The sequence below is a fragment of the Sebastes umbrosus genome, chromosome 15 (assembly GCF_015220745.1).
Source record: "Sebastes umbrosus isolate fSebUmb1 chromosome 15, fSebUmb1.pri, whole genome shotgun sequence".
In the NCBI taxonomy this organism is placed as follows: Eukaryota; Metazoa; Chordata; class Actinopteri; order Perciformes; family Sebastidae; genus Sebastes; species Sebastes umbrosus.
Window position 1 is genome coordinate 24,146,004 of NC_051283.1, and position 21,330 is coordinate 24,167,333.

Here is a 21,330-nt window from a genome sequence, read left to right on the forward strand (position 1 = left end):
ACTACTACTACTAATAATAATAATAATAATAATAAAATAGATAAAAAACAAAAAACCTTAGCAATTACAACAATACTACTACTACTACTAATAATAATAATAATAATAATACAAAGAATAAAAACAATAAATAAAAAACAGAAAAAGGAACAATAATGATAAAAAATATATATATAGATAAGCATAATAATAATAATAATGATAATAAATCAATTCATCAAAAAATGGGAGAAAAAGTTGACACGTAAGGAATGACAAAAATAAAAATACGCATATAATGTTGAATAAAAATGATGACACTATCTACATAAATGTAAATGTTTAAATGTCAAACCTGTCGAACATGTACTGATCTATTGGGGAATACTCATTATTATTATTAATATTATTTTTATTTTTATTTTATTTTTATTTATTTTTTTATTTTATTTTATTTTATTTTATTTCATTTCATTTCTGCACAATCTCCTGTTCCACACTCCAGTCCAGATGGTGGCTCCAAAGAAGAAGAAGATCTCCGGAACCATCGTCGTATGTCTCCTTGTGTCCGCCCGGAGTCATGAGAAGCAGACACCACAAGCGTGTTGTGTGTTGTGTACCACTAAGAAATGTCCATGCTTGTATCCGAAAGTGATAATTTGAAAATTTGTACGTAAAGACCTCCACAAAAACGAGTAAATGTAACCGGAAGACTCCTCCTCAACGGCAACGGACATTTTAACGTTTGGCACCGACGTTAACGTCAACAAGTAGCACGTTGCTCTGAGTTCAGCAGACAGCAGACAGCCAGCAGCCAGCAGACAGCAGACAGCAGCCAGCAGCTTCCAGCCAGCAGACAGCAGACAGCAGCCAGCAGCCAGCATGGGGCTCAAGCGACAGAAACAAGCCAAGAAGACCATCAGCTTCTACAAATACAACTTCAGCTTCAGGGAGCCCTTTCAGATCCTCATCGATGGGACTTTCTGTCAGGCTGCTCTGAAGAACAAGATCCAGATCAAAGAGCAGATGCCCAAATACCTGATGGGAGAGGTGCAGCTGTGCACCACAAAGTGAGTACATTTACTTACTTTTACTGTATGTATGTACAGGTTAAATGGAATTATATTATAACTGAATTGAGCAAATATTAGCCGATGCAATGATTTATTGATCAGAAAGTTGCATTTATGTGATATCATTTTGATTTATCAGGGATACAGCTAACAGTTTTTGAGTGATTAATACAAAAGAGTCTAATATCTACGTTAGCCTTAGCTCTCTCTAATGTGGCTCCTGTTCTCTGATTGAACCTCTAGACCAGACCAGGACCAGAAGAAGTCAGAAAAATGTAAAAAAAAAAAAAAAAGTTTGAAAATAAATAAAGAAAAATGTCTGGAAAAATGTCCAAAAAATTCTGAAAAAATACTGGATAATGTCTGTCAAAAAGTCAGAAAAATGTCCAAAAAAATAAAAAAAAAAATATCTGAAAAGAATTCAGAAAAATGTCAGAAAAAACACAGAAAATGCATAAAAAATGTCCAAAAAAAGTCAGAAAAATTTCCAAAAATGTCCAAAAAAAATCAAAAAAACCCTCTGAAAAATGCCTGAAAAGAAGTCAGAAAAATGTCCAAAAAAACAAAAAAAAAATCAGAAAAAAATTCTGAAAAATGTCTGAAAAAATACTGGATAATGTCTGTCAAAATGTCCAAAAAAAGTCAGAAAAATGTCAAAAAAAAGTAAAAAAAAAAAAAAAAAAAGTCAGAAAGAAATTCAAAAAAAAATCTGAAAAATGTCTGAAAAAATACTGAAAATGTCTAAAAAAAAGTCAGGAAAAATTTCAAAAAATGTCAGAAAAAAATTCAGAAAAATGTCTGAAAAAACACTGAAAAATGCATGAAAAAAAAGTCTGAAAATAATTTTAAAAAAATGTATGGAAAAATGTCCAAAAAAACCAGAAAAAAATCTGAAAAAAATTCTGAAAAAAATACTGGATAATGTCTGTCAAAATGTCCAAAAAAAGTCAGAAAAATGTCAAAAAAAGTTAAAAAAAAAAAAAAAAAAAAGTCTGAAAATAATTTAAAAAAATGTATGGAAAAATGTCCAAAAAAAGTCAGAAAAATTTCCAAAAAAGTAAAAAAAAAAGATCTGAAAAAAATTCTGAAAAATGTCTGAAAAAATACTGGAAAATGTATGAAAAAATACTGAAAAGTAAAAAAAGAATCCTGAAAAACTCAGAATAATTTCCAAAAAAGTAAAAAAAAATATATCTGAAAAAAAGTTAAAAAAAAAATGCATGAAAAAAAGTTAAAAGTCAGAAAAATTTAAAAAAAAAAAAAAAGTTAAAAAAAGTCAGAAAAATGTAAAAAATAAAAAAAAGTCTGAAAATAATTAAAAAAAAGTGTATGGAATAATGTCCAAAAAAATCAGAAAAATGTCCCAAAAATTCTGAAAAGAAATCAAAAAAAAATTCTGTCAAATGTCTGTCAAAATGTCCAAAAAAAAGTCAGAAAAATGTCAAAAAAAGTTAAAAAAAAATATCTGAAAAAAATTCAGAAAAATGTCAGAAAAAATACTGAAAAATGTCTGAAAAAATACTGAAAATGTCAAAAAAAAAGTCAGGAAAAATTTTTAAAAAAAAAGGGGGGAAAAAATGCATGAAAAAAAGTAAAAAAAAAAAAGGTCAGAAAAATGTAAAAAAAAAAAAAAAAAAAAGTCTGAAAATAATTTAAAAAAAATGTCTGAAAAATGTCCCAAAAAGTCAGAAAAATGTCCCAAAATTTCTGAAAAAAAAAAAAAAAAATTCTGAAAAAATACTGTCAAATGTCTGTGAAAATGTCTAAAAAAAAGTCAGGAAAAATTTCAAAAAAGTAAAAAAAAAAATGCATGAAAAAATACTGAAAATGTCAGAATAATTTCCAAAAAAGTTCTGAAAAAAAATCAAAAAATAATTCTGAAAAAATACTGTCAAATGTCTGTCAAAATGTCCAAAAAAAGTCAGAAAAAAAAAAAAAAAAAAGTCTGAAAATAATTTTAAAAAATGTCTGAAAAATGTCTGAAAAAATACTGGAAAATGTATGAAAAAATGTCCAAAAAAAGTCAGAAACCTTTTTACTTTTTTGGACATTTTTCTGAGTTTTTCAGGATTCTTTTTTTACTTTGTAACCTTGTTTAGAAAAGTGCTGTATAAATAAAGTTTATTATTATATATTTTCATCTCAATGAATTTATGATTTTTTTTAGTGTATACTGTCAGAAATTTGTGGAAATCAGCTGTGCACTACAAAGTGAGTACATTTACTTACTGTATGTATGTATGTACAGGTTAAATGTAAATATCTAATATCCCATCATTTATTCTCAGCTGTGCACTGAAAGAACTGGAGACTCTGGGAAAAGAGCTGTACGGAGCCAAAATCATCCTGCAGAGGTTTCAGTCGAGGAGATGTCCACATTTGAAGGAGCCTGTCCCGGCTTCAGAGTGTCTGCTGTCCATGCTGGGGGACACAAACCCACACCACTACTTTGTTGCTACACAGGTAAATGCAATGAGCTCCTGTCTACACAGACACACACACATCACCCAGAGCAGGGGTCTGCCACCTTTTAGTATCAAAAGAGCCATTTTAGGCAACAAAAAAAATCTGTCTGGAGCCGCAAAACATTTGAGCATTGATGAAGGTAACACAGTTTATAGTCTAAGTATATAGTATATAAGTCTAATGCAGTGAGGGCCAAAGAGCAAATGTACTACCAAGTATTAGGGCCACATTGGGGGAGATTTCCAGAATGAAGTCGTAATATTACGAGAAAAAAAAGTTTTAATATTACAAGAATAAAGTCACAACTTTACGAAAAAAAAGAAAATAACACATAAAATTACTACTTTATAATATTATGACTTTATTGTCGAAATCTCAGATTTATTTTTTTTCCTCAATGTTGCCCTAATACTCCGTCGTACCATAGACCTACAACAATGATAAATAAAAATGAAAATGTAAACAAAAAACAGTTATTCATTTCCATTTTTAAAAATCCACAGGGAGCCACTGGAGAGGGGCTAAAGAGCCGCATGTGGCTGACCCCTGAGTAAGAGGAACAATTAAATGAGAAGTAACAATGTCTTTGTTGTTGGAAATGACTCCAACTAACTGGGAATCTACAGCAGTCAGTAGATGTTAGCCCAGCACTCAGTTATCAGCTTATGTTCCTTATTAGGAAAAATTAAAAATAGGGCTGAATGGAGTACTGTGTAACTGTGGGAAGTAACTGACATGTATAACTTTCACACTAATCTACTGTATGTGGTGTGTCGGTGTGTGTTCTCCAGGACCACGCTCTAACTGCAGGCCTGAAGAAGATCCCGGGCGTTCCTCTGCTCTACATCGTCCTCAACACCATGGTGCTGGACAAGCCCTGCCAGACGTCCCTCGACCACGTCAAGGCCGTCCAGCTGGGAGAGCTGGTGAGCACGGCTCAGCAGCAGAGCATCCGCAGCCTGAAAGAGGAGCAGGGCATCGACCAGAAGGATGGAGAGAGGAAAGGGAAGAAGAGGAAGAGGAAACAGAGCCACCCCAACCCTCTGAGCTGCCTGAAGAAGAAGAAGAAAGGCGGGCCGACACCACCGAAGAAGAAGACGGAGGAAGGGGAGAAGAGGAAAAGAAGTAGAAATAAGAAACAAAGGACTGAGGGAGGTGACGTGTCTGCTCCTGCGGTTACTAATACATAGTAGAGCAGGAAGACAGAGACTTCAGACATTTGGCTTCTTGCATAAATATTATCTCAAGATGTCCACGAACCCAGTCTATAATAATTCCTGTTTTTCTGATGTTGCTGTGTGGAATAAATCAATGTTTATCACACAAAACGCCATTTTAAAATACTGCTCATGGTATTTGTTTTATTTTTTAAAAATGTTGCGACAGTTTCCGAGACTTAACAGGCATACTGTTCAGAAACATAGCATCATTTTTGAGATCGAGAAGATTTGTCTTGGCTTTCATACAAAATAAAAAAAAGCAGGTTTACAGGCACATAGTTTAGAATACAAGATGCACTCAGACATTACATGATAATACAGTTTATATGGAAGAGGATATCAAAAACCATGCATTCAGCCGTCTTTGCAGAAGCACAAGAAGTGCGGTCACAATGACTCATTGGTTTGCTTGTTTTTACTGTTTGTTGTGGGATTTTTGACGTCCGTTAAATTCAACCTGTATTTTCTCGTACAATGAGTTTAGAGTCCAAACGACAACGTTCATAACAAATATGTCCATTCAGACTTTCATTCTTTAGATTAAAAATCAATTTTTGCTTTTAAATAGAAAAACACAGTTAATTTTCTTGATATATATTACGGCAATAAATTAATATTGAACAAGTATCTACTTGATTTACACAGTCAGGAGTTCTACATTACTGTGTCACCCAGTTGTATCTAAATGATTATCCAAAAATCTGTAACGAACTTCAAGTCTTAAACACGGTAATAAAAATGGTATTTTCTGGAGCAATTCCACTCTAATAAAATATTTCAGGACAGAGCATGCAAGTATGGCAGACCACTGAGGTTTACATCATCTATAGGTTCAAACTGAAGCTCTTTTTTTGTCCCAATTCCATAGTACGTACTAGTTCTATGCAGTATGCACTATATACCTTTTTATAGTATAGTTTTTGCAGTTTGCATACAAGAAATCCACATAAAATTTAGGACATTAATTTAACTGCAGCTTTTGAATGCTTATGTCAATTAAATGCAACAGAGACAGCAAAATGTTTGTCCAGATATGTAAGTTATTTTTCAGTTTTTTTTCAAGTATAAAACGTGTATATGTATCTTTCAGGACCTTTGCGACCTTCGTTTTTTTTCTCGTAAATTTATGACTATAATATTGCAAATCTGTGTTTTTTTCTCGTAAATTTGCCACTTTAATCTCAGACGATATCCAAATTTTGTTATCCTATTTATGACTTTAATCTCAGAAATTCTGAGCTTTTTTTCTCAGAATATTACCCCCTTCCCGCAGCTCTGTAATTATTTTTTTACCTTTAATGGGCCTAATATGCTGTCGTAACATAGTGTGCAACAGCAGCACACTCACAAATGCTTTGGATTAGTATGTAGTATGGATTTGGGACACAACTATAGATTTGTGCAAACAGTCCATGTTGCAACTAAGCAACGCATTTGCAAAAACGACAACTTGGAGTTTCTGATGCTTAAAGTGCTACACTACAGTTGTATAATGATTAACTGCTGGTTGAATCTGCAAATCACTACCGTAGTAACTGTTTAAATGTACTCTTGCAGACTCGGTCTGGATATAGTGCATGCTCCTTTTGGCTAATGTCAGTGTATATAAGAACTGTTTTCCTGCAGTGGTGGGACAGATGAGTGTCCAAGTAGCATGGTTGATAGTTATCATTCCTACTGTAAATATATCTTTAAATATGCCAGTGCAACACAACGGCTTCTAGAGCAAAGAAGTGCTCATCAAAGTCAGTGACATCTGCTTGAAAAACAAGTAGAAAGCAACTCCAAACAAAAAGGGAACACATAGTGCTCACTCTTTTTTAAAGTAACTTAATACTAACTTAGCTATGAAGTGAGTCTTGATAATAAAAGATACAATAAATAATATAAAATAAATAATAGGAAAAGTGCCCACTGTTTGGAGTTGCAAACCTCATTATATGGATTTCTGTTTTATAATCCAACCATGTCATTCAGACCTCTTTCCTCCCACCACTGCTTGATTTTGAAATAATGCAGACAGAAGATAAAACTCCACATCATACACAAAACAAAGTCAACAAACTAAATAAGTAAAACTTAACAGACACACAGTGTTGTGTGCAGGTATACACTGAAGAGTTTTCTTTTTTTGAACTGTAAAGTTGTGTTTTCTAGATGATGTGGAAGCGAGGTCCGGGCGTAGCTATGATGTCGCTGTAAGGCTCCTCCTGGACGAGCTCCACCGCCTGCTGCTTCTTCAGGACCAAGAAACTGTAGAACTTAGCTGCCGCCTGCTTCTTGTTGTTGTTCCTGCACAGCTCCAGCAGGCCGACCGACTGGGCGCCTGTTTTGGCCATCACCCTCTGTGGAAAGGTGAGACGGAGGGAATCAGGAGGAGAAGGATTCATTCAAGTAGCAAGTTTTGGTACATCTATAAGGTCCAACATGTTAGATGCCATACAGACATTATCGCAAAGGTTCTACCTGGCTTAAACGTTATCACTTTATTACCATAACACCTGAAAGTGGGGGGACAAAAAGTCTCGTTGTCCCCTCCCTATTCCGGCGCCTATGACCAGTACCTTATTTTCTACAAAAAAAATTCTTTCATTTTAACAATACAACCAAAAAATATCTGAACTGCATCAATGTCTTTCTGCCTTAATACAAACAACTGGATTTGTCTAAATTAAACAGTAATTAAGTGAACAAAACTTTGTTAACTTGAGATATAAAAATTATTTTAGTAGCTAAAAACATAAACTCAAGATATCCTCCTGTTCTTCCAATAAAACGTGAACACATCCGTACCTGGAGGCCATGGAGCATCTGCTGGGTTCTCTTGTTCCACCTCCTCTCCTCCTGGTCCTGGTCTCCTCCCTGCGCCTCCTCCTCCTGACATAGAAAATCACAGTTACAAACACTAATAAAGGCTACCGATTGTAAAGTCCTGTACAACATGAATCAGTACCAATGATCTGGTAACTTACTCTGAATATATAAAAAAAAGGGGGGTGTAAAAAACAACTATAACACTATAGTACTGTGGAAGGTTTTTTGCATCTCTATCTCACCTCCTCATCAGATTCGTCGTCGTCGTTCTTCTTCTTGTCCTTGTCGCCAAGCAGGTCCAGCTCTATCATCTGGCTGATGTTAGTGGGTTCCTCTGGAGGCAGATCCACGTTGGAGGCCTCCAGCTGCTGGGGAACATTGGAGGCGCTGGTCCCCTGTGGCTGTTGTTGCTGGTCCAAAGCTCCCATCTAGAGAAAAGAGTGGAAGAGGATACAGAGGTGAGTTATTGGAGTCCTGACATCAAATATGGGGTGATGTCAGATTTGGGAAGAGTCTCATGAGTTCATCTGCTTCAGTATATACAGACACTACTACTAGTGGGACCTCTGTACTCACAGGCAGGGCTGGTTCTGTGTCCTGGGCTTTGCGTTTGAGGCCACGTTGGGGGGACGGAGGGGGCATGGCCGACTCGTCCAGCGTCGTCCTGCTGCCTTCCACAGCTGAAGTCTGCAGAACACTGGCCTCTTCCATGATGGTCTGGTCTGGAGAGGGAATGGGGACGTACTGTACATGTTAGAAAAACTGTGCATGGACAAAATAAAGCGTAATAAAGCATCTCGAGATAACTTCTGTTATGATTTGACGCTATGTAAAAATAAATTGAATTGAATTGAAAATATTAATTTTTTGTGCATTTCGTACCCAGGATGTCTCTCTGCTGGGGTCCTGCCGTTTCCTCTCTGGGCACCTCCGGGTTCTCCAGATCCTTGAGGAACTCATCCAGACTGTCGGCCTCTCCACCTTTCCTCCTCTTCCTCAGCTCGTCTGGTACCAGTGGTGTCAGACACCTTGTAAACATCTAGAGAGAGAGAGAGCAAAGAGTCAGATAGATACAGTACTTTAACTCTTACCACAGTGCCACTTTGTGCAATTACATTACGGTTTCTTTACCTTAAGCAGCCTGGCATTCCAGAGAGGCTGAGCAGGGAGAGAGAAGAGCTTCTCGACTCCTCCCGTCTCCTTCCACATCATCAGCTTCTTGGTGGGTGGCGCCAGGTCCAGGGTGGTGACGATGTCAGAGTAATCGGACAACTGCGCACGGATGGTTTTACTATCCAGCTCCTTCACGCTGTCCACAATCAGCTTCCTCTTACGCTTCGCCTTGGTCTCCTTCACTGCACAGTCCATAGGGAGACGGAGATTAATCAGCTCAGTAAACCTAAATTTGCCTGGCTCCAAATTACATTAAAATCTCGAGATGGCAGCTCCTGTATCCGGGATATTTTGGTTTCACTTTTGTACAGTGGGAGGAAGTGGAGACGCGTCATCCATCTATATATACAGTCTATGTTTTCTAATCAGAACTTATCAAGACACATTTTAATAGACTTTTAAATGAAATACATAAATCATTTTCAACATGTTGTTAGCTTTTTCTAGCTGCTGCTAGTCTCCGATTTTAGTATCCCTATGCAATCACCCATACGATCTGGTGTGGTGATATGTTCCAGATGTGATCTCGTTCATGGAAAGGGACGGAAACACATTAAAAATGAACTGGAACTGTATTGGAAATTCAGACTGAAGCAGAATTACAGGGATCAAGAGGTTGTCTCTTAAAACCAGCTGCATTACCTGTGATGTCGATCGGCTCCAGGGCGAAGGTTTCTTCCTCGTTGTGAACCAGGGTGGTCTGCTCTGCCTGGTCTGCCATGGCCGGTAGGGGCTTCGTTGGGCCTGAGTCTGGACTATCTGGGGCTCCCGCTAACAACACACAATCACACCATGTTAGATATACACATCATGATATGTGGGTAACTGTATTGTAATTTCACTTGTATGTAACCCAAAGCCATATTGTTTTTTTGTTTTTTTTTAAGGGTCTACTGCTGAGGTTAATTGTGGAACTGACCTGATAGAGCATCAAAGTCGTCGTCGTCGTCTCCGTGGTCCTGAGGCATCATCACGCTCTCCGCGATGGCGGGAGGGTCGTCGAAGATGCCGTCTCCATCCTCGTTGCTCAGCAGCTTGTCCACTACACAGAGAGATGAGGCCATTCAATTATTACAATCAAGATGATTCACTTTGATTATCAGGCCATCTAAATGCAAAAATATCAAATATGCATGTTTACAAAAAGGGGCCATCATTCATAGCATTCAAAAACCTAAATGCTTTTGAAAAAAAGGTTCATAAAATAAACATTACTAATTGTGTCCTTTACATAACAATCACTGCACAACAAACTACAGGAACCTGCTGAAACGCAAAATGTTAAGCTTAAAAATATACCGTTGCAACATTATTGCGCTTACTGAATCTCATCATTCCACTGTAGTGTCAGAGTCAGGATCTTACCCAGCATGCCTCCCTCAGTGCTCTCCATGGGGTTGTCTCCGAAGTCGTCCTTGTACTGGTCGTCGTACTCCAGATGGTTGGACTTGTCGGCCATCGGGTTAGGTACGCCCTCAGCCTCCAGCAGCAGGTTGGAAGCTGACACTCCCATGATGTCCACCTCGAACGCACTCTCCTCCCGCATCATCTCCCGGTCGTCCATGCCAAAGTCAGCTGCACAACAGAAATGTGTGCGTCTTTATAGTATATATTGAGGAATGTGGGCGAGCGGAGGAAGTTACCCTGTCAACTAACAAACCTTAAAAGTACATTAAAGGTGCAATGTGTAGGATTTAGTGAAATCTGGCGGTGAGGTTGCAACCAACTGAAACTTCTCCCAGATGCCAAGCGTGTAGGAAAATTACGATGGCCAACGCAAAAAACGCCAATGGCCCTATTTGGGCCAGTGTTTGGTTTGTCCGTTCTGGGCTACTGTAGAAACATGGCGACTGGCTCCGTGAAGAGGACCGTATATAGATATAAACGGCTCATTCTAAGGTAACGAAAACACAACAATTCTTCGCGACTAAAAAGAAGCCTACCGAAGTCATTGTCCTGCAGCAGGTTGAGGTTTCCCACCTCCTCTCTCATGGTGATCTCCTCCACTCTGCTCTGGTTCAAGTTGAACTGCTGAGCGACGTCAATATCACTGTACAAAACACATCACAGTCAAGTCAATACTCATCCTATATTTACAGCACTTTTCTTCAAATTTAATTTGAAATGTGCTGCTTAAAATATATCCGTACTTGGATGCTTATTCAATGCCGTTAGTTAATTTGTGATGAAGTGCTTGTCAGGTCTGTTTTGTCTCTTTTAACATTCGTTAGTGATTACCTACATTTCCCAGAATATAGAAATATGTTATATGTGCAGGTGGAGAGCAAGAGTGAGAGCCATCATTAGAATTGCTCCAATTGAAACAAAAATCATGCGTGGTTCTACAATATTTATAAAGAATCAACATTACAGGCAGAAATATACTAGAAGGAAATTGATGTTTGCATCTTGAACCTGTACCTAACTGGAATCTGTGTCTGCCTGGAGCTTTTCCTGCCCACCATTCCTGTTTATCCGTGGACTCTTGTTACTTCGGTTTGGACTTTCCTACCCATGCCAGTAAGCTCACGTAGCTCTACTTTGTGACTGAAAGAGATGAGAAGAAGAAGATGGACAGAGGACTCACTCTAGGTCTGGTAGCGGCTGGTCAAAGTCATGGAACTCCTCGGGCAGCGTGATGGCGTTGTAGGCTGCTTCTCTGTTCTCCTCTGGAAGATCCACCACGCCTGAAACGCCACCATGTAGGAAGAGAGTTACAGCATGAACCAGGCTTAGTAATATGTAATATGTATATGAATGCAAGCAGTTTTAAGAAAGATCCGAAGATGGGTGGAAAAGTACAGAAAACCGAGAATAGATGGACACATTGGTGAGAAAATTTAATAATAATTAATTTCAACTACGTATCTAAATATGTTTGGGATATTTTTTGCATACATCGGGGGATGATGAAGAAATATATGTGTATTTGTACTGTATATGTGTATGTACAGTATAAATATTGCACGCAGGTGTTCATACATGTTTTCTTTATTTCATGTATTAGAAGAACTTGCTGCATGCTCTAGTTTTACAAATAGATATGTATAAACTCTATACAATGTCATAATTCTACTCTGACTGACACGGCATGTAATATGGACCACTAGAGGGTCACTGCTGATGGTTTTATTTGACTTATTTTAAAGTTGTATTTTTTCACCGACCTGGTCTAAACGCCATCTTGATCTTGATGAAGGCTTCGTTACAATCTGCCAGCAGGTACTTGGCCTTCCTGTGGTAGATCCTCACCACCCCCAGTAGCAGATGCCCTGATGTTCGTAAAGCCATTTTCACCTGTAAAAAAGATGCGTGCAGAAATGATCCGTGACGATACTGTAAAGTAAATCTGAAGCTTTTTATATGCGTCAATAGTCCAAACTGCCACTACTGATGCGTGGTGCCTGACTAACAACTGATGAAATGTTTCATGTGGTTTTTATCAATGGTGTCTCAACATCAAGTAACAACAGTAATGAGATGCAACTCTCTCTGATAATGATTAGGGTTATTTAAATTAATTTATCTATAGAATATTCAGCCAAATGATGTTATATAGAAAATGTCAAAAACCAATGACAATCACATTTTAGAAAAGCCCTAAATTATGTGTAACACATTGCCTACTTACAGGCACAAAAGTAAAAATTCTAAATTTAGAATGATGTGTAATCAAATTTGTTAGTAATGTTTTTTCATTTGTGAGACTATAAGCAGACAAAATCAGCACGTGTAAAGCCTGAGGATACAAGGAGCCTTGATATGCTTAAAAAGACAATTGAGACACTAAAAGTTAGATGACACATCAGACATTGTTATATGGGACTTACAACAGTAAAAGTTTGAAATACCTCATCAATTTTGAGGTCAATTTTGTAAATATATTAACTAATATCAAAAGAAGCTGCCAGAACTTTGTCATATCTTTACTTTTTTATCAGATTTTGACTCAAAAATACATAAACAGAGCCTTGCAAGTACAGGATGACTAGTTGTAGATTAACACATGGTAACAAAATCCTAGTGAAGACCCTGAGAAATTACCTTGGGTGAGATGATGCTCTCCACGCTGCTCTCCAGATTGCACTCAAACACATGAGCCTTGGTCAGCTTCTTGTCCCAGTGGGCCGCCAGCCAGATTTTGGCCAGCGGCCCACGTTTGCTGAGGACAAAGTGGGCATAAAACATCGTCTCAGCGCCTTCTCACCACAAGGGAAAGGGGAAAGGGGGAGGCCTGGAGAGAGGAAACACAACACACTGTATGATTGAAATCACAACACTGAATAGGTAAACAAAGCCTGACAGTTGAAAGGACACATTGATTGTGTGATCTAAGTGTTTGCAGACAGACTCTTTGAAGCTGCAGACATGGTTGTCTAGCTAAATAGGAGTAGTGACAGCAGTTCATAGCAGGGTGCAAGCTGATTAATTGAGACTTTTCTAAACCACTGCCTGGTATGGAAACTGCTCCAATCAGGACCGCATAGCGCTGCAGATTGTGGTGAGACTGGGAGAGGGTACTATCATCTAAGCACTGCTCCACTCTGCTGAACAATATCTGTATACTAGTCAGTGCAGAGCACTAATAACTAGCTCTAGGCGATATGGCCAAAATCTACTATCACGATATAGGTAATTTCATATCTCGATAACGATATATATCGCAATAATAGCGTGTTTTCTGGTTATTTAATAAATAAATGGGCTATACAATATAACCACATGGTGCCTATTTTTGTATACTTCTGTGGGAATTAAATACTTGACAAATGAAAAGTACTATTAAAAGAGTATTTAAAGAACTTGAGTGCAAAATGAACATCACAGTTTTAAGTTAAATTATAGAGAAAATAAGCCTATATCACGATAGAAACAAAATATATACGATAGACATTTCTATATCATTTTGACAATATATATCGTCATATTGCACAGCCATACTAATAACTAATATTCAATCAACTAATAAATGATGTCATTATAGATTAAGCTAACTGGCAGTATATGTAAGGGATAATGCCCGACGAGGTGTCCATTATCAGGAATTAATGGACTTTGCGGAGTCAAATTAATTCCTGATAATGGACACCTCGAAGGGCATTGTCCTGCTAATACCATGTTCACTTGCCAAAGAAAAAAGACCACTCATTTATATTTTCGTACATTTTGCAACCAAAGTTTTTGGTTACAAAAGTACATTTCGATACATTTTGAGGTAAATATTAGAGTAATTAGGCAGTAATCCCAAAGAAATTTAAAATAGCTGCTAATTATCACCTAATTACCATGAAATTTGGGTAAAAAATCAAGTGTTACCATATATTTTTTCTATTAGTATCTTTGTATAATATTTTTTTTAGCTCTACAGTTCTTTTTACCCTAGAAAACAGTAGTTAAAAAAATAATTAAAGGTCCCATATTGATTTTCATGTCTTTTTATATTATAAAGCAGGTTTAAGTGCTTTATAAATACTGTGAAAGTATCGAAGCGCTCAATATACGGAGAAATACACACAGCCCGTATTCAGAAACTCTGCATTTGAAACAAGCTGTCAAGATTTCTATCCATTTGTGATGTCACAAATATACAATATTTAGACCCTTTACACAGTTTTAAATGTAAACATTCTAAATGTGTCCCAGTTTATTTCCTGGTTGCAGTGTATGTGAATGTCATCAGCTGACAGGAAGTACACATGGAACCCAGGCAATTCTGTTGCAATTCCGTCAAAATGCACTAAAACGGAGTGTTTAAGACAGAGGGTAAATACAGGTGTATTCAGGCAGACAGTATGAGGAAAATAAAGGGTTTTTTGAACATTAAAGCATGAAAACATGTTCTAGTAGAAACACAAAATACAAGTATGAATCTGAAAATTAGCATGATATGGGACCTTTAAATCTTAATATTCGACCACTTATCATACTGCATATCATGTGGGATTTTAAGTACAGTATTGTGATGCTTCATTTTACTGTACATTATGTGTTTTTTTATGTTTTTAAGTACAGTATTGTGATGCTTCATTTTACTGTACATTAAGTGGTTTTAACGTGTATATATGAGCTACAGTATGTCTGTCAGGTAGCTAGCAGCCATACCTGCAGCACTATAACTGTGACCGTTAGACCAAACGTAGATATTAGACTGTTTTTATCACTATAAATCATAATAAATCAATATCATTACACACAGTTAAACGTCCATTATGTTGGGTAAATACAGAGAGTCGTTTTTAACCGTTAATGTCATTAAAAGGAGGCGACACGGCGACGTTAAACCGCATCAACCGTTGACGCTCTGCTCCTCTCTGCCACACAACAGGTGATGCTGCGGACAAGCTAACCGTCCGTTAGTGTCCGTTAGTCAGCCGTTAGTCGCTGTCATTCAAATAACCGTTGCACCGCAGAGCTAAGCTACCGTGTTTATAATCACACTAACACATTTAATATGTATTAAAACATATATCTGAATGTCTCACCGGTTCGCCCGTTAGTGTTTGCCTCGTTCAGCCGGCCGTGGTGGTGGTGGAGCCTCTGCTGCGGATGGTTGGTGGCTGTTCCACCTCCACCCCTCCTCCGACTAAAACAAACAAGATGGCGTCCTCTCTCTCCTCCTGGATGGATGGATGGATTAGAGGAGCAGGATGCAGAGTGGTGCTGATGAGAGGGAGTGATGGAGGGATGGAGAGGGATGCTGAGCTTTGCACCTGTGCATCTGTTTACTTTCTGCACCGTCAGTGGTGGAGGAAGTACTGTATTCAGATCTTTTACTTGAAGCTGAAGTAGACGAGATTGGAGCAAATATGATTGAAAAAAGTTATTTTTGACTGAGCCTCTTTATTTGTTTTGTTGAATGGCGTTGTTATTTTATTTTAATCTCTATTACTTTTTATTATTATTATTTTTTATTATTTTATTTTTTTTGTATAGTATGTGTGTTTCCTATTTTGGTGTCATTACTGCCTTAAGTCTTATCACTGTTAGTGTTATATTGGTTATTTCCTTTATTGTCAGGGGTGGGAGGGAAAAATGACTGAAAAATAGAATACTACTTATTTGCTCTGTAATTTATATGCCTTACAATGTTCTTCCAATTAAAAAAAAAAAAAAAAAAAAGTTATTTTTATAAAACGGTTGCTGTATAGTGACAGTAGTTCATGAAACAGGTAATCTGAAAAAAATCAGTTCATCTGTGTCCACCGGTGGTCCTAACGGCATCTGCAAGATTTCACAGACCGGAGGAAAACAAGCAGTCAGAGCTGATCTGAGGTCTGCTGTCCAGCTGCCGTCTATGAGAGCCAGCTGTCAATCACTCTGAACTCCAACCAAACGGTCAAACTAGGCAGCGCTGATCAAATATGAATCAATATTCTGTTACGTTAATGCCTATTTCTCTCCTCAGATGTTTTCACGTCAACACGTAAAATTACTACTTTATAATATGACTATATTGTCATTATACTACGACTTTTTTTTCTCATAAACTTGTGACTTTATTCTCATATTACGACTTTTTTTCTGGTAAACTTCTGACTTTATTCTCATAATATTATGACTTTATTCTCGAAATCTCAGATTTTTTTTCCTCAATGTCGTACCATTACATCAGGACATACTGTATGGTAATTGTCATAAACTCTAAAAGATAATAAAATAAACATTTTAAAACACAATAATATAAATTATATAAATAATAACTAAACAGAGAAAACATGTATATTTTATATTGGATATACTCATAGTACTTTCTAAATTCTATTTCTGAAGGTTCAAATGGTGGACAAGACCTTGAGAACTTGGCTTTATGGATGTGAAATTTCTCCAATAAGATGAATGAATCGACACTCCGCTGAATTTTATGGTTTTGGTTTTCATAGTATAATATTACATCCTTGGCTTCCAGATTAATTGAAAGATTGGTTTTAGATTTAAAATAGGCAGGCCAGCAGGCTGATTGGATGAAATAAATCGGAGCAAAAAACATCATATAAACTGATTTCCGCTACTTCCAGCTTCAGTCTAACGCTGACACTGTTCTCTCTGTACAGTGGTTTTCAGGCCACATGTTTGAGGGTGTTAGAAAGCCAGTCTACAAAGACAGCAGCTTAGCTCCACTTTAAAAGAGTGGAGGAGAGACAAATTGCTTTCCCCGCATGTCTTATTTTCTTCTGACGGGTAGTTCATGGTCTCTTCTATACTTTGTCTGCCAACAGTCAATGATACACTTTGTCAACTTGATCTTTCAGTTAGAGTCTCGCCCAGTAGAACAGCTTATGCTATTCAATGAAAATAGTCTCCATTTGGATGAATGTCAGTACAAGTTGCATAAATGTACACAAAAACACACATTACAGTTTTGCAAGACATTGCAAAACTGTTCTTGTGACATTCTGCAAACAGGTGAAAGCACCACCAGGGGGCAGCAAAGTTGGCTGAAAGGTAACATACCATTCAGGTGAAACACATGAACCCATCAGCACTGAATTTAGATGACAGTCATGAAATGTCAGGTGTAAAATAAAGGTAAAGTCAAAGCTCACTCGAAAAAAGGACTAAAAAACAGATGAACATGAACATGATACACAGCAGATTAGGCTTTTATCAGGTCAGTATATGGGCGTTATCAGTAGATATTACACGGCATTGTTGAATACTAGATTCTGATTGGTCAATCACGGCATTCTACGATCTGTTACTTCTTTATAGCAGGCCGTTGCTATGTATAACAGACCGTTGCTAAGGATGCATTTCTGATATGGGACTCTGGTGGACCATTTTTTGTAAAATTATTGATTTTCTTAAGTAAATAGCCGTGTAATAAGTGTGATAATGTACACCGAGCCGGTAATTGTTGTGAAATATACCCCGACAATGACCGGCTCGCTGTACTTACCTTATAAGCCTCATAGTTGTGGGTCAGTAAGGCCCTGCTACACACACTAGTAGGTTTTGTCATCGATCCATTACGTGTTAAAACGTGTTGCTTTTAAGTCTTGCTTTCACTTTTACAACGTAGTAGGTGTAGTAGGCCCCTACTGACCCACATCTATGATGCTTATAGCGAGTGATAATGCACATTTAATGGCCTGATAACAGTCGAATGGTTTGCAGATACAGTGGTATCTTAAAGGAAAACCTATCCCACCACCTCTAGGCTCAGTCTGTGTATTTGGCAGCTTGTTTGTCCCCGTCATTGTTGTTACGCGTCGCCCTGCTTCCTCGACCTTCGAGACTGACGGGTCCAATCCCTCCAACCTCTTCTCACGCTCCACAGACCTCTGCACAAATGGAGCCATAGCTCACGTCTTATGAGCTCTGACAAGTGCACTGCTCTGTCTCTGTCTCTCTCTCCGATACGCTTGTCCATCCGTCTTTATGGATCACTCTATGACAGAATTGCAAATCAAAGCCATTTATCTAATGTTCAGTGTGTGGACTGGGAGTTTTTTAATAGGGTGTTGGACATCACAAGGTCTCGACACTCTCTCTCACACACACACACACACACATATACACTACTTCTCTTTGTTTCCTATGACATAGCATTTAAAAAGAGCAAAACATTTCCTCAGAGTAAAGAATTACCTCGGGTGGGAAAAAAAAGCATTGACTGAGTGGGATGTTGCCCACTCACTCTTCACAGCCAGGCTCATAAGTCAGGCAGGGAAATACACTAGACCCCTGTCTCATCTCTGCACAGAAGTCGGGGGAAGAAAACAGCTCACAGCCGCCAAAAACCATCCCACAAACCCCACAGGGAACGGACTTAACTTGTGCACAAAAGGCCTGGTTATATTTCACCGGAGGATGGCCTTTGTGCCTCTGAATCGACTAACACTGAGGCTGTGTCTCCTTCCTCGTCCAACCTGTCTGTCTCCTAAGCTGACAAGCAGGTCTTATTTAGGGAGAAGCACTGAGAAAAAGTCCACCGGGGGTTTGATGGATTTTATGTGTGTACATGCACATGCACACACACATACACACACACAGGTTTACACGTTTGTCCAAATGAGAGCTCACTCACAACACGTTTCTCACACCAGAATTGTATGGGGGCGGGATCGACTGGGAAAAAAAGAGAGAAAGGTGGGGGAAGAGAGGGGGGAGGGTGTGGTGGTGGTGGTTGGGGGGGGTCTTTTCAGTTCTTTTTGGAGGCAACAATAGTCTTTGTCCGAGATCTTCCACCATTCTTATTAGGGTTACCGAAAGGAGGAGGAGGAGGAGGAGATGGGGCGTGAAGGCGCAGGGCAGTTTCTCCATAGTAACAATGACAAAACAAGCCAGTTCAACACCAGGCAGGCAAAAGGGATGATTTGCAGCTGCTGAACAGAAGCACACGGACTTGTGCCGCGGAGTCCTGTTCATATAAGGAAAGGAGGAAGACCAGTTCGGAAATAAGAGAAGAAGAGTGGAAACAGAAGAGTTTTATGTGTGTCAAAGGAGGCAACACGTGAGAGGACACACACACTTATACCTGCATGCCCTCACACTCGTACCCCTTCCAGCATGGACCGAGACAGTCACAGCGAGGACACTTTGTCCACCATGGTTCTGGAGAACATTAAAAACAAACTGATTCATGCCTTCAGGGCGACAGGAGAGTCTAGAGAAAACCCTCAGGACTCCACCGGCTCCACTGTCAGACCAGTCAGCATCGGCAGGAGTTACCAAGCCAACGAAGAGCTGAGGAGGGCGCAGATAGATGGAGCCATAACCTGGCTGAGGTCTGAACTGGTGAGTTGACTGACAGACTTTTTTCCTCTGTAGTTTGCAACAGTTGTCATGTCCAGAAATGTCTCTGAATTATCTGTTGTTGATGTCAGTAAAATTTGGAGGAAAGGACTAGTACTTTTTGTGTCTCTGCATCTACATAATAGCTTCAAAAGTGCTGATTCAGGTCTTTCATTGTTGTCATGCAGCTGGAGATGCGCTCACAGGACCTCCAGCTGGCTCAGACACTACTGGGGCTCAACACAGAGATCCAAAGACTGAGGAGGGAGAGCTTCGGAGGAGTGGAAGTAGAGGGGGATGATCAGCAGTAACCGGCCCCAGTAGAGAGCCCCTTCTCTGGGGTGATGACTCAAGAGTGACTAGAAGTGGAAAAATGCCCTTAACTGGAACCCATGGCAGACAAGGAAATGGATCTGATGCTACTGAACAGAAAAGATTGAATTGTTTGTGATAAAGGCTCATTGTAATAAAATGTGTCATGGTAAAAACAGACACCAGTTGCATGTAAAGTAACCTGGGTAGAGGAAAGAGAAAGACAAAAGGTGCTTTCTTTTAGATGTTTTGCACTTATGCTGAGTTGTACTAAAGACACCTGTTTGTACATGTTTTGTTTCTTTAGGTCAGAAAACAAGACATTATGAATGTAAAAATGTCACAATTTCATGTTGACATGTTTTGTGTTTTTGACAAAAAAAATAAAATGTGCTCCATGAGTGATTTCATATCTTTATTGTGCTGGCATACTGTACCGCATGTGGTACAGTACCTGTTTGAAATACCGCTAGAAGTTAGAAGATATGGGTGTTAAATAGGGGAGAGCGGGGTCAGTTGGGACACTTTTGTATCAACACCAAATAACCCTTTCATTATGTACAGACAACTTGAACAGTAATGAAAATAATTTTATCTGTGAACAGATACAGATGTCTACTCACAATTTATCAAGTTTTTTAGAGCCCAACCCAAATGTGAAAGGCACAATTTTGATAAATGTACAAGGGGTGCATTTTCCTAAAATTCTTCCTCCCCGTTACGGTTGGTACACCTTGTTCTGGGCTAAAGAAAATAACATTTAAATTGACTTAACTGACTGACATTACTAATTATTAATTGACTTGACACTATCATCAACTGATAGGCCAGAAAATAAGCTTTCCAACAATATATGTTTTTGTAAGTGGCATAACTAAAAACAGTATGGTAGAAGAAAAATAACAAAAAAGACATATTTCAAAACTGTGAATAAAATGTGAGGAAGGTCTCCACTTTGAAGTTGAAAGTGATGATGGTGTGGCTGGTCTCCCCTACATTAATGTCTCACTCCCAAACAATTATAGTTTATTCAATTTAGAAATAGCTTACTTTCTATACACAAAACAATCTAACCTCAGTTATCTTTTTAAATTTTTAGATTTTTACATGTTGGTTTGCTGTACTAACTTAGGTATCCTAATAATACTTTCTTAAAGAGATATTCAAGAATACATGGAACAATGTCATACTGTCACTAGAGTGCTTCATTGTAATAAAAGGTGCAGTGATCTCCAGGCTGTCCTGTTGCTGCATTGAATCCATTCTGCATGCAGTTACAGTCGTTAAAGGTCAGTGAGCTTCCAGTTACACATACATTAAATCTTTGCATACAAATCCAGAAATTCAAAACTTAAACATTTGTACAGAAAAAATCAGCTCTGAGCTGTCACCAGCTGAAAACATTCCCTCGCTTTCTGACACATATAATGCTACACAAAGACAACAATGATTGCCTTTAGGTCAATGTTTAATACCGGACTTATAATATCCTCCGTCACACAGTTTCATATATATATATATATATATATATATATATATATTTCATATATATATTTGTT

The 21,330-nt window shown here is 38.1% G+C and overlaps 3 protein-coding genes across 5 annotated transcripts; 2 read left to right on the plus strand and 1 right to left on the minus strand.

Moving 5' to 3' along the window:
• Positions 1 to 529: 529 nt before the first annotated feature.
• On the plus strand, positions 530 to 5,439 carry utp23 (UTP23 small subunit processome component). Of its 3 annotated transcripts, none has more exons than XM_037794076.1 (4): positions 530 to 812; positions 844 to 1,049; positions 3,341 to 3,515; positions 4,310 to 5,439. In XM_037794076.1, exons 2-4 carry the CDS (start codon positions 862 to 864, stop codon positions 4,706 to 4,708), a joined length of 762 nt encoding a protein of 253 aa, XP_037650004.1. In that variant the 5' UTR covers positions 530 to 812; positions 844 to 861; the 3' UTR covers positions 4,709 to 5,439. The 3 variants fall into 3 exon arrangements, with proteins under 3 accessions (XP_037650004.1, XP_037650005.1, XP_037650002.1); XM_037794077.1 differs by having other exon boundaries at positions 531 to 769; positions 819 to 1,049; XM_037794074.1 differs by having other exon boundaries at positions 531 to 1,049.
• A 413-nt stretch (positions 5,440 to 5,852) lies between these two features.
• rad21b (RAD21 cohesin complex component b) lies at positions 5,853 to 15,504 on the minus strand. The gene is made up of 14 exons (XM_037794073.1): positions 15,208 to 15,504; positions 12,770 to 12,959; positions 11,893 to 12,022; positions 11,313 to 11,412; positions 10,669 to 10,775; positions 10,091 to 10,300; positions 9,645 to 9,767; positions 9,368 to 9,496; positions 8,684 to 8,907; positions 8,435 to 8,591; positions 8,129 to 8,274; positions 7,795 to 7,980; positions 7,532 to 7,615; positions 5,853 to 7,083 (listed from the first exon to the last, which is right to left on the minus strand). Exons 2-14 carry the CDS (start codon positions 12,911 to 12,913, stop codon positions 6,892 to 6,894), a joined length of 1,932 nt encoding a protein of 643 aa, XP_037650001.1. The 5' UTR covers positions 12,914 to 12,959; positions 15,208 to 15,504; the 3' UTR covers positions 5,853 to 6,891.
• A 3,454-nt stretch (positions 15,505 to 18,958) lies between these two features.
• Positions 18,959 to 20,172, plus strand: si:ch211-153f2.3. The gene is made up of 2 exons (XM_037793711.1): positions 18,959 to 19,462; positions 19,648 to 20,172. Exons 1-2 carry the CDS (start codon positions 19,235 to 19,237, stop codon positions 19,768 to 19,770), a joined length of 351 nt encoding a protein of 116 aa, XP_037649639.1. The 5' UTR covers positions 18,959 to 19,234; the 3' UTR covers positions 19,771 to 20,172.
• Positions 20,173 to 21,330: the final 1,158 nt, after the last annotated feature.